The sequence below is a fragment of the Phalaenopsis equestris genome, unplaced genomic scaffold (genome assembly GCF_001263595.1).
Source record: "Phalaenopsis equestris unplaced genomic scaffold, ASM126359v1 Scaffold000251, whole genome shotgun sequence".
In the NCBI taxonomy this organism is placed as follows: Eukaryota; Viridiplantae; Streptophyta; class Magnoliopsida; order Asparagales; family Orchidaceae; genus Phalaenopsis; species Phalaenopsis equestris.
Genome location: NW_018164693.1, coordinates 634,891 through 649,023, shown reverse-complemented (window position 1 = coordinate 649,023; position 14,133 = coordinate 634,891). Strand labels below are relative to the sequence as shown.

Sequence of the window (14,133 nt, the reverse complement as noted above, 5' to 3'; positions counted from 1 at the left end):
AATGACTTATTGTTCACGAACAACTCGTGTTCGGCACGTTCGCTATGTTAACAAGCCGAACACAAACAAATATTTTTTTCATTCGTGTTCGACTAGTTTTAGCTCGAAATATTACTCATCAATAGATTTATATATATGTTGATGAGTAGTATTTTTAAAAAATTTAATTGAATACAAGGCTACAAAGAATTATAATCAATTAAAAGTATTAATTAAGAAAATAGAATAAAAAATATTAAATTAGATTCAAATGATGTTTTAATATAAACAATAATTTTTAAATTTAATCCCAACCCTTGACATCTTATGGCTACGTGATTAAGGTTGTCAAAACGACTCTTTATTCGTGAACAGCTCGTGTTCGACTCGCTAAGTGATACACCTAAAATATATAGTTTTTATGAACACATTTTTATACTTATTTTTGAGATATTGTAATGAAAAGTATTTGTGTTTTTCTTTCAGGTACAATCAAATGGATGGTACAATCAAATGGATGAGTACAATCAAATGGATGAAAAATGGTGAAGGGAGTGAAAAATGATCAAATTTGGAGCAAAATGAAGAAGGTGCAAAAATGAACAAAGGCGCCTAAGCATCCAGGACTGAGGCTTACGCGTCAGTTAAACAAAGAGAGTTGCGCCTAAACTTCAAGACATTTGGTGGAGATGATTTGAGATAAGTGTTTATCTTTATAACTACATTTGGTTTTAATTTGGACTTCTTGTTTGAGTGTATGATATGTACTTTCAAACTTAAGTGTGGTTGTATTTTCTTCATAAATTCTGAGTAGTTTTCTTTATATTTTTCTTTAAAATGATAAGTGATTAAGTATTTGAGAGAAATTGTGTGAAGTATTAGACTTTAATGTTGGAAGAAGTTGTGATGATTTTAAACCTTGTACTTCATTTACTTCTTGATTTAGTCAATTAAGATGTTAATACCTATTGTGAGAATATGTAAGATCCGAGATGGTATTGTCTCGGTCAACAAATGGTAAGAATCACATTTGATTTCATGGATGAGAATGTATTTCATTAGATTGAGTCAAATAAATAGAGAAATACATTTTAAAGGCTATAAAATTAAAGGATTTTAGAGTGACAGACTAAAACTCCCAATTTGATTTATAGTTTTAGGTTTTGATACAAGATGTTAGCCTTCAGGTGGAGGGAGAAGAGGGAACTCTAGAGTGAGAGCTAGTATCTTCATTACCTAATCCGTCTTCAAGGCTATTCAAACTATAGATTAATCAATGTTCTTGATAACATCTCTAGTAAGGGTAAAAAATATTATTACTCATATTTGACACAACACAATTAGAATACTTCCACAACATAACTCATATACTTGTTGCTGATTCATGACAAGGAAAAAGATATTTTATTCATATTGTCTTCATCTTGCTAGTATTTAATTAAGTTAGTTAGTTGCTTACTTTATTTTCAAATTATCAAAAATTACAAAAGGAATTGAACTTTCATTTCTACTTCAGTATCTATAGTTTAAATAAGAATATTTTGCTAAGTAAAATTTTGTTATCTAATTTCTCTTGTTTTGTAAGTTGTATATTGTAGTTTTCTCTATGAGTTTTTTCTCTAAGTTTTCTCTATGAGTTCGATATTTGGGGCTTAATCAATAAGTCATATATTACTTGATAACGATACGTATACTTGCGTAGTATCTCATAATTAAATATTATAATTGTATTCTTATTTGCTTTGAAGTTGAGAATTTACCTTGCTTTTGCTTGAGATAAAGTTTTTGGCTTTGTTGCAAAGTAAGAATCATTATTAAGGACATTAATATATAATCACATACATCACAATTTGACATCTATAAAGAGAATCAGAATCACTAAGCAAATTAGCCGAACAAGAATACACTTTTTGAGCGTGAAATATAAACGAGCCGAACATAAGTTGAGCCTGGACTCACTCGTGTTCGGCTCGTTTACATCCTTAATGACAATGGAGTGATGCACGTGTTCGATCTTGCTTAGAAGAAACGATATATATATATATATAGCATTCCTTCATCATTTCAAGCACAATGCAACAACAAACTCCTCGGTGCCGTCGCATTTCGTTACAGAGCTTACTCTGACCCGTACGACAACGATGGCCATGGCACCCACGTTGCAAGCACAGCGGCCTTATATATATATAGCATCCATTACTATATTATAATAATAATGCTCGGAACAGTATTGACACCAAGCATAGGACGCAAAGTATCCCATGCAAAAAGAATATATAAAAAAAGCATGGTCCGGCATGCCCCTTTTATGAGCTGTCCACCATTTGTTCTAATCATAACATGTTTTAATCATTTTTCCTTTATATTTGTTCCCTTTTTAAGATATAAATATGACCCTTTTAGACGGTGAGGAATCATCAGCCACCACCTAGTTTCTTAGAAGTGATAATATAAATATTCATGGGTGCCGCCATCCTTCACCTCTTCCTCTTCCTCTTTCACGTCTTCTCATCTCATTCATTTCCCTTGCTCCACTCCCAACAATTCCCCATCACCAACGAAGGTGGCGGCATCGACCCCGCCAAAACTCCCGTCTACATCGTTCACGTGGAGAAGCCTCGTGGCATCTACAACCGTTCACTTCGCTTACGCGATCTTAAAAATTGGTACATGTCTTTTCTTCCAAATGCCACCCTTGACACCGGAGAACCTCGTATGGTATACATCTATCGTGAAGTCATCACCGGCTTTGCCGCCCGCCTAACCCCCGAAGAAGTCGATGCAATGGAATCCATTGATGGCTTCATCCAGGCAAACCCAGAACGAGAACACTATGCTTCCACAACCTACACCCCCACCTTCCTTTCCCTTAAAGGAAAACCATCGAACACTTTATGGTATGACTCTTCCATGGGCGCCGGTCAAATTATTGGTGTCATCGATAGTGGCATCAACCCATATCATCCCTCCTTCAATGACCATGGGATGACACCTGCTCCTCTGAAGTGGAGTGGCAAATGCTATTGGGGGAATGCACGTACTTGCAACAACAAACTCCTCGGTGCCATCGCATTTCGTTACAGAGCTTACTCTGACCCATATGACAACGATGGCCATGGCACCCACGTTGCTAGCACAGCGGCTGCGGCCGGGAATTTCGTCAATAATGCCAATGTGATAGGGCAGGCTGCCGGGACAGCCTCTGGCATGGCCCCACGTGCTCATCTTGCTATTTATAAAGTCTTATTTCTCGGCCCATCGGGCCACTCTACCGGTACTGATGCAGATATCTATGCTGGTATAGAACAGGCCATGCGTGACCATGTTGATATTCTTCAAATGTCGCTTGGGGCGGTCAAGCTTGATCTGTTTGATAGTCCGGTTATTGGGTTGTTGTTGGTTCATTTGCGGCTATAACAAAAGGGATTGTTCCATGTGCTTGCATGATGAACGAGGGGCCAACACCGAGCATATTAGCTAATGACGCGCCATGGATACTAACTGTTGGTGCGAGTACTGTCGATAGAAGAATAATGGCTTCAGTGTTGTGCCATGGATACTAACTATTGGTGCTAGGTGAGTCAGCTTACCAACCTGGGACCTTTCCTTCAACTCAAATACCACTGGCATACCCATCCGAACAGCTTGGAACGCCTGATTCAATGGGTTGTAAATTGGTTGAGCTCAAGAAGTTAAATCTTAGGGACAAAATTGTTATATGCTTTCGCTATGGCATAGAGGATGATGTGCGTGGCCGCAATGTGTTGACTTCCGGTGGCAAAGCCATGATTTTATTGAATAATATGGTGGCAGGAGAGACCACTAACGCTTATGTACATGTGCTCCCTGCCTCACAACTTAACAACACTGGTAGCAATGCCATAGACGAGTACTATCGCAACACAGTGAACCCGACTGCAACGATAAACTTTCGTGGGACCCTATTTGGAGTTAACTCTGCCCCAGCCGTCGCAGTCTTCTCATCACGAGGACCGAGCTTGACCAATGGAGGGATCATAAAACCTGATATCATTGCACCAGGAGTCAGTATTCTAGCTGCGTGGCCGCGAACGGTGGGGCCCACCAAATCCATATTTAACTTCTTAAGCGGTACGTCCATGGCTACTCCGCATGTGTCTGGCATCGTGGCACTGTTAAGAAACAAGTACCCGAACTGGTCACCGGCGGCAATCAAATCAGCGATTATGACAACCGCATATACATTAGACCGCAAAGGGAATCCAATCACAGACGAATACGAAGGTACTCCCGCTACGGTGTTCGAGCAAGGAGCAGGCCATATAGATCCAGAAGCAGCCACGAAACCTGGGATTATATACGAGCTAAATTACTATGACTATGTCCATTACTTATGTGGATACTATAAATCGAATATTCCAGTACAAATGATCATAAAGACTAGGGTGAATTGTGCGCAGGTAAAATCAATAGCGCCAGAGCAACTTAATTATCCATCTTTTAGTGTGAGTATCGGAGGCAACAAACCAGAGGGGAGGGTGATGAGGAAAGTAATAAATGTCGGGGATGCAGGGTCAACTTATACTCTGGATGTGAAGGACCCAGAAGGGGTAAGGGTTGAGGTAACTCCAAACACGTTACAATTTAACCAGGTAGGGGAAGAGATGAGCTATGAGGTGAAATTTAGTTTGAAGGGGGGCTTGCCTAAGCCAGCTGCTGGTGAGGTGAGAGAAGGGCGATTGAATTGGGATTCTGGGAAGTATTATGCTAGTAGCCCAATAGTGGTCACATTTGTTTGAGATGCAACTTATGCACTGTTGTTATAAGAATATATATTTATGTAATCAATGATCGAATAATATCATTGTTTAACATTTGAAAATAAAAATATATGGGTTGTAATTATTATAATAAGTTGTATGAAATATGTCTTTGATTTATTAATTTACTAAAAAATATATATTTAATTTTTTTAATGTTTTTAAATACGACTACTAAATAAGTGCAAAGCAGTATTGTTTGTTGTGAACTTTAAAATAAATAAAAAAATAGAAAAAAATAAAAAAAGTTGAAGTTGTTTAATTGCTTTTGCTCTCAGATTTTCCTGTTCGTAGTTTTTCCAATCAGTTACTGCAATTGCTTAATCGCTTTGCGTAATTATTTAGTTTACTTATTTGACAAACAAGCATATTATTGAAATGTTTATAATTAAAAAAAAACAAATATATATCTATTACTGAAAAGTTTATCATTAATCTTTGTTTGAAATTGTCTTTAAGAATTTGTAGTTCATTTTTTAAAGATGAAAGGTCCTAACTAAAATTATGCATCAAATATATGTTGACTTCAAATGTACTAATTGGCAAGAGTAAGTGAAAGCAACCCTGTAATGTCAAATTTGAAATGTCTCGAACATGCTTGAAATCTTCCTGAAGCAACGCCTTTTGTAAAAATGGACTTCACATTTGCATTCAAAACATCAAAAAGTATCCAAGGCTATCAATGTGATTGACATAATTCTAGCTCAAATCACCTATGACAAGTGCCTGCTTTTCTACATCCTCTTCTGCTCCGTGCCAGGCAAATTTGGACCCTCCAACCACAACTACTTAATCCTAGTCATTCCTCCTGTAACCAACAAAAAATCTCACATATGCATATATTACTTTATTTTACCGAAAAGCATGTGGAGAACTCCAATGAAAAGCTGCTAGCCTGCCTTTCTCTTTCTATTCTCTCGGTACTCTTCATGGTATTGGGGCTCCTCAATTATTGCTTCAGAACTCCGGACGCAACTATGCCTCCGAACTTCAATGATAATTCGTCACATGTAGAGTGATGAACCCACAAATAAATAAATAACAATAAAACAAAAAAGGTGTGTTTTGGAACATGACTCGGCCTGAACCAACCCATGCTTCAAAAACAAAACCCCACGCGCCTCTTGTAATTTCCATTTTCTCCTATCACCAGACGAGATTTTCATCTGTGATTTCGTAGCTAGGGTTTGGTTCGTTTGAAATCCCTTGCATTGTAGATCGCCAGACGAGAAGCATTCGCAGTCTCTCTCTCGCTCTCACCATTTAGGTTATTGTGATGTTTGGTTTTTCTAAAACAAGTCTTGCATGAGGATTTAGGGTTTAGGGTGCGAACTTATGTACTTATCTTTGTATTTTCAAGCAAGCTAATATGAAAGAATGAAAAAACTCAAGGAAAATAGAAAGCGTGGGAGTCGACAAAGAACATCTAAGTAAAATTTTGGTTGGCATTGCTTTATATAGATTTTACCTGCTTTGTTCAATGACAACCTTGATAGCTAAATTAACCATATGAGATGATGATTTAGTATTGGAAGAAAAAGAAATTCATCTTATCACCACAATATTATGGTTATAGTAATTAGTTGTTTTGGTCTTGATGATATTTTGATAAATGATTGGTTTGTAAATGAACACATCAATGCTTTTGCATTATAATAGAGAGGAAGAAGATTAAATCATCAACATTATACAGACCTTTCCTATATGTATTGTCACTGCATTGGGTAATTATTCAAGTTTAACTATATTTTTTAAAGTTAACGTAGCATTTATTTGTATGCTTCTTCTACGATGACATTTGTGTCATTTTATGAAGTTATATAAATAAAAAGACAACTTAATGTTCGTAGAACACATCATAAAATAAATTTTCAGAAAAGCTCAAATTGTACTAATTTTTATTGTGGATAAACAACAACGTGGTGGCGGATTTGAAAGATAAGAAGTGGAGATTATATAACTCTATACCCAATAAGATGCAAAAAACGACCACCCACAGCTTTGTTATTATATTCAACAGAAACTCGGTGATTCGTTATTCAATTCATATTTCTTTGCATTGTATGACACATTTTAATTCAACCTGAATCTTTACATATCAAATTATTTGCTAAAAATGTTGGGAAAGTTTTCTGCGCAATCCATCAAAATGACCAGTTATTATGGCAAGAGGCACCCCTAAACAAACTAATGGTATTGATTGTGGCATGCTTATTTGCAAGTATATCGAAATATTAGTAGGCATCGGGAAAGTTGATTGAAGCGATAAATTGGGCTGGCAGGAAAAAAATGACAATTTAGAGCTGAATATATTTATGAACTTTGTCTGTGGGCGTTGTGTGCTTTGTAACTGATTTTAAAATGATTAGCTAATATCATGTTATCTTTAAATTAGTTTTATTTTTATTATAAATATTGGTTATACGACCGATATGTGTGAATTTTAATGTTATACTCATATTTATGCATCTTTCAACTTAGAATTCTATGTGTGGTACTGGAAAATCATTTAGAAATGCATTCAGAGCTGAAGTTCAAATGGAATAATAAATGAATGCTAAATTTATAAGATTATAGTACACACAAATTAGTGCACAAATTTTCAAAAATTTTGCATCAGAAACTAATTTCAGAATTAGACTTCTCATATTTAGCAATCAAATGTTTTTTTGTCCCTTGATTATCTAAATTTTTAATGTAAAATTCTGAAGTACTATTTGCAGAGAATTCTACAGCAAGATCACATAACTCATATAATAACTCTTTCTCGAACATTAAATACAACTTTCTTGAATAAATAAAGCTATTTGCCTCAACACTGTGTTGTTTTTAGCAACGGGTGCAATTACAGACTGAGCACATTTGAAATCCTTATCATTCTCATTTCATCTCCATGTTTTAATGATACTTCCAAGTCCCATAAAATAAATAGTAATAAAGCTTGTTGGCTTAGAGATACCATGAGAAATATTATTCTTGGACTCACTTCTTTGTGTTGATAGAATTCTCATTCCAAATATTTCTTTATCAAATGTTGTTGACCACTATTCTAATGTTGTACAAATCATCTAGCCAAACGTTGTCATGTATATTTCTTTTCTCAATCATGACAGCCCAATTTTGTTCAAACTCCTTTTCAGAGTTGCATTTGCTCATACATTTATAGAAAAGGTCGTTGATTGTATATTACCCACACCAAAATAAATGTTTGAAGGAAATTTCTTATATATACGCCACTGGCATAATTTATGTCTTGTATGTGGTATAGAATCTTCATCGCTCTTGTCATTGTTTAATCTTGATCAGTAAATATTGTTATTGGATGATTATCATCCATTATACAAATAAATGTTTTGAATAATCGGTTGAACAAATCAATCATCTCATCGAACAAAAAACTAACTCTGAAGAGAACATTTTGTCAATGGTGGTTCACGCCGATAAAATGAGCACAATATAAATTATATTTATTCAATTTATAATTTGTATAAAAAATAACGACATCCTCAAAGCAGTCATAATCAAGCCTATACATGTCATCACTAATCAATTTGGAAGTCCCACGAAAACAGATCATCCTCAATTGTCTCTCTGTGAACAATTGTAATAAAGAATTAGTGTAACCATTTTCAATTTTAGCTCTTCTCACTTTTTAAATGAAATTGAAGATATATCTCTTCGTACATTCATGCTTCTCTACTCCACATATATTTGTAGCGAGAAAGTTAAGTGCATTTGTAGCTCTAATCTCTGATTTTGTCATAGATATGACCATAACTACATTGATTTCGTTTATCTTTTTTGTTGGAACGCTTATCACCAGACTTTGCGAATGAATGGTTATGATTTTCTATAATTTTTTTAATTTCCCAATTACCTTCAACATCAACTTCATATTAAATCATTGTTGGACAACCAATAATTGTGTCCAATTTTTTAACTTCACCGTGTTGGTGAACTTCAACTCCTTAAAACAAGTTTTACCACATAAAAAGTCATTTGACTTAATTTTCCTCGAATTTGGGAAAAGAATACTCTGGTCCTTTCGAAAGGTAAATCCAATATAATGTGCATAAACACAATATAATTCAAATGTTTCTTTTTCATTGTCTACAATGGTGCCAAAAAATATTGTTGCAGTTGGATCATTACCAACAACCTCAGTCTCGCAAAACAACACATTTATAGAAAAGTTTAACCATGATTAAGTATGAAAATCAATAAACTATAACCACAAAACCTAAAAAAATACAAATACGGCCCTAATACCACAAGATAACATCATAATAATATGAAAACACAAAAAAAAAAACAACAAATCTTCATAAAAACATCAATAGAATATCATCAAAGAACCGCTACAATACCACTAGAATATTTTCATAATAAGACTACAATATAATCACAATACTATTACAATACTACTCCTGCTGTAATATTTTTTCGAGCTCCACGGTCTCACGACACCTCCTCTCCTTCCTCCTACCACTTAATCAGAAGAAACAGAGGCCCTGATTGACAATTTCCATCATGTCCCATTCTACCACTTATCAATTTTGTCTCGGAGCTCGACGCTTGTTCTTAATGGTTTCATGCTTGAGTTCTTTAATGAGGCTTCTAGTCTCCTCTTTCCTCAAGAACTGAGCCACGTCGTTCGAGCGTCGGCTACATCTATGGTGTCTATTTTGGTCTCTCCACTTTGGAGGCTTTGGAATACCTGCCCAACTGAAATTCATCTTGAGCAACATTTGAATCCTTGTCTCTACGTAGCTCACCTCAAAAAATCATTTGAATTAGAAGGCACAGATCCTCAAATTATTTCAAGTTGTTCGGCAAAGTACATACCATATGCAATAACATTCCTTTTCTCAATCATGATTTCACCAAATGTATATTGATAGATCAAAACCTAACAACAACTCTCTTTTCTATTGTCTTCTCATCCATTCTTTCATATGTACTACCTCTGACACTTATCATGGCATTTGAATAATAATTGAGCATCGACTCCAATCCTCCAACCCCTTCGAGATCATTCAACCACAGAATGAGCTCCACAATCTCAGCATGTTGAACAAACCTATGACTCAATACTTATATGAAATCAAAGCCAAGGTACACTCTAGCATCTGTCAGAGCTTCCTTAAATCCTATAGACATCATTCACCACACCCTCTAAGGATTTCCCTCTACCTATCATGTCTTTAAAACTGCAATCCACAAAAACCTTCAACAAATCTCACTTGACGATCTCTGCACGCTATTATGCAGTAAAGAAATCAACCTCGCAAACAAACCGTTAATGAATTATCACCTTCCACTACTCATACTACCTCTCGAGGCCATGGAAGAACCGAAACAACTCTTACACATTGAATGAAAAAAAATAGTTCTGCCTCTCGCTTCAGTCAAAGTACTCAACTCCAATCGTACCAACAAAAATCTCATTGATTTGCCAAATATATTTCAAATAGAAACATGAAGTCTTCAAGTGTTGGTTTCACCACAACAAATCATATAAACCTCCTACATCACTAGTCACCTCAAACTCCGATTTTTCCGATGGAAAATAGTACCTAGATAGTGGTGCTATCGAGCACCTAAGAACTGAAATGAATCTTCTCATACAAGCACAAGACTGCAATGGAGACAACACCATCACAGTTGGGAATAGACAATAAATACTTGTAGCACAAGACACCTAAGGGATATTGCCCACCCCCACGAATAAGCTCCACTTACCACAACTACATCACATTCCCAACTTAGCTTGTAATCTAATCTCCGTTCATAAACTAACCAAAGATAATTCCTTCCCTTTTACTTTCACCTTTGACGTCTATCATATCACTGATCTAAAGACAAATCACACCATCCTTAAAGGCCCTTACATTCGTGGTCTCTAGCCCGTCATCTCTCCATCCATTAATAGGTCATCAACACTACTTGGTTTGACTTCAGTTCAACACAGCAACGCTAGCACCAATGACTTGGACACCCGTCACCCCAAAAGCAATAAGTGATTGCCTCCAAAAATCCTTCTTCATGCATGTCTTCTAAATACTCACATTGTAATTCATGCAAAATAGCCAAGAGTCATAAACTTTCTTTTTTGTATCTAGTACTAAGTCTCCTCTCCACTAGAACTAATTCACACTAATGTATGGGGAACTTCCCCCACTTTATCTTTACAAGCATACAAATAATATTTTGTTTTCGTTGATGACTAGTCTCATTATACCTGAGTCTATCTTCTTCACAACAAAAATGTTGCAAGCAACAAATTTCTTGAATTCAAAATTATGATTCAAAATCAATTTCCATTTTAAATAAGAAAATTTCGCACAAACAGTGGCAGACAATACATCAACACCGCCTTCTACACCATCCTCAAAACAAAATGACATCATACATCAATACACATGCTCCTACAGTTCTAAACAAAATGATGTCGCCAAGTGCAAGAAACACCCTCATTGAGACCGCTTGCACCCTCATGAAAAACACCTCTCTCCCTTCTTACATATGGGCTGATACATTGCTTACTGCCACCTACCTCAACAACCGCCTACCGTCCACCACCACCAACCTCAAATCTCCATTTGAACTACTTTATTATTGCCATTCACTGCTCCAAGCAGATACCAAACACAAACTCTCCCCACTATCCACACCATGCATATTTCTCAGTTACGCCTCCTCTCAAAAGGGATACTATTGTCTTGATCCCAACATCAATAGAATCTACAATGCTCGCCACATTCTATTCAACGATTAAATCTTTTCCTTCCACCAAACAAACACCAACACAACCCAATTCCCATCACCACCATGTACATTTCCCTTGCTACTACTCACTTTGATAACCAACCTACCAAACGAACTTCACCATACAAGCTCCCCAGTCCAACACAACCCACCACAAACCATATTACTAACCTCCCTTTCTTTAACCACTCTCATCACTCCACCACCAAATCAATCATCACCCATACCACCTCCCATAATTCCCCTTACTGCCTCTCATCATCCCATGCAAACACGCCTCAAAATAGGCTTTATAAAACCTCATCAAATACTCAACCTCACCCCCCAATCTCACACTGACTCAATATATTACTCCTCTGCCATCAAACATAAACACCGGCGTGAAACTATGTCCACAGAATTTCATGCCCTATAATCTCAAGGTATATGGACACTCATCGCACTATCACCCCACTAAAACATCCTTGGAAGACCTTTCACAGAAAATTCAATGTTGATGGCTCCATAGCTAGCCACAAAGCTCGCTTGGTTGCCTAAGGCTTCACACAACAACACAGCCTTGACTACACTGAAACATTTGGCCCAATTTCCAAACTACCAGCCATTCAAGATCTCATTACACTTAGCCTCACTCACAATAAGCCAATTCTCCAACTTGACATCTCCATCTCATTTCTCTATTATCATCTAACTGAAACCATTCACATGTCACACCCCAAAGCTTCGTCGATGCCACTTATCCACATCATGTTTTTCCCCTAAAGGAAGTCCTCTACGAACTCAAAAAAGCACCACGCCAATGGTTCTCTATGCTCTCCACCTATCTCCAAACCATCAGTTTTCAGCCTAGCTCCTTCAATCCCTCGCACTTTTGCCTCCACAAAACTCTCAACCACCTTTACATGCTCATCTATATCGATGATATTCTTCTCACTGGAAACAATTCCACCCTCATCCAATCTACCATCCATAAACTCCAAGCCCAATTCTACATTAAGACTTCCTATGGTATTCACCTTTCCCAATCTCACTATGCCACTGATATAGTCATCACCGCTGGAATGACAAACTCCATACCAGCCAAAATCCTCTACTCCTCCAAACAATCTACAACACCCCCCCGATCTCAATCCCATGCCAAACCCCACTCTCTACCGTCAACTTGTCTGATCTCTTGAACACTTAACACTAACCTGCCCCTGACATCTCCTACTCCTCCAAACAATTTACATCACCCGATCTTCCTTCCTCTCTTTTCCATTCAGTTGAAGTCACAACAGCAACCCCACCGCAGCTCCATTTGACCAAGCCCATCGTTTCCATCCTCTGGCTCACTGTGCTGTCCCCATGCCCGAGCCAATTCAGTCCCCGTCTACCATCTCTTCTGGCCTAAACTTCTCTGCACGGCAAAGCCTCGAATCCGAGCACCTCAATCCGCCAGTATTCAAGCTTGGCAAGCACTCTACTCTCCACTGTCCCCTCGTCCGATGTACACTTCCAGCTCAAATTCATCGTCCCGTCAATTCATTATCGTCGCCTCACGCGGGTAATCCTAGCTTGCTGCTTTGCAAGTACTGAAGGCTTAGGCATATTATATTTTGTTTGATGAGGTGGATAAATTTAAATTTCATTCGAGATGTTTAATGATACCAGCCACACACATCTTACTAGGTGTGGAAGTCGGACCCAACACCCGAGGTGGTCCCTTATTCCGGAATGGCATCGGGAGGTTGCCAATATTCAAATTTGTGGGGCCGAGCAATTTGGTAAAAGTAAATAATGCCTTAAAAAAACTAATTAAGTGCTCATTCGGGCTGTTCCGATTTGGAGGGAAAATTATGTTGTATTCCTTTGCATGAATTTGAAAACTTGTAATGCGGTGAATACAAGCATATTTCGGTCGCGGTATTTCACAACATCATCCACGCACATCTTATTAGGTGTGGTGGTTAGACCTAACTTCCTGAGATAGCCCCTAAGCAAGGACGATGTTTGGGGACTCTCAAAATTTTGTCTAAATGACGCTCAGAAAGCTTGCGGCCTTAAACGCCACTAGATCCGCAGCCCAACCCTAAATGTGTTTCATTGGACAGAATTTTGCACACTCACAACCGAATCTGCTACACGCATCTAGAACCGGGCATAAGGCGATATTGACGTGTTTGAAGTGAAACTTTGCACATATCTCATCACAGGATTTTCGACACACATTTGGAAGCCAACTGAATGTGATATTGAGGCATTCAATTTGAAGCTTTGTATACTCGCCACTAGATCCATAACTCCCCTGCACGAGCTGACACAAAACAAAATTAAAAGTTTCAAATTAAAATTATATATTTGCACAAATCTAAATGATAACACACCCACGCAAATAATAATAAAATTCTCTAAAGCTAGTCTAATCAAACAAGCATAAAATTTTTGCATGTGCTCTGACCCATATGCTAGATGCTCTATCATGTGGTCTCAGAATGATGTGTGGGTTAAAATGCATGCTAAGGGTCCGTTTGGGGCAGCTTGTGCGTTTCAGGATAAGCTGTTTATCCTGAAATGCGGCCCGCGGGCCGGCCGCAGGGGTCGGCCC

The 14,133-nt window shown here is 37.4% G+C and overlaps 1 protein-coding gene across 1 annotated transcript; it reads left to right on the top strand.

Annotated features, from left to right (window-relative positions):
• Positions 1–2,401: 2,401 nt before the first annotated feature.
• On the top strand, positions 2,402–4,838 carry LOC110024278 (subtilisin-like protease SBT1.5). The gene is made up of 3 exons (XM_020724156.1): positions 2,402–3,360; positions 3,435–3,492; positions 3,556–4,838. The coding sequence occupies exons 1-3, from the start codon at positions 2,440–2,442 to the stop codon at positions 4,755–4,757; spliced, it is 2,181 nt and encodes a 726-aa protein (XP_020579815.1). The 5' UTR covers positions 2,402–2,439; the 3' UTR covers positions 4,758–4,838.
• The last annotated feature ends 9,295 nt before the right edge of the window (positions 4,839–14,133 follow it).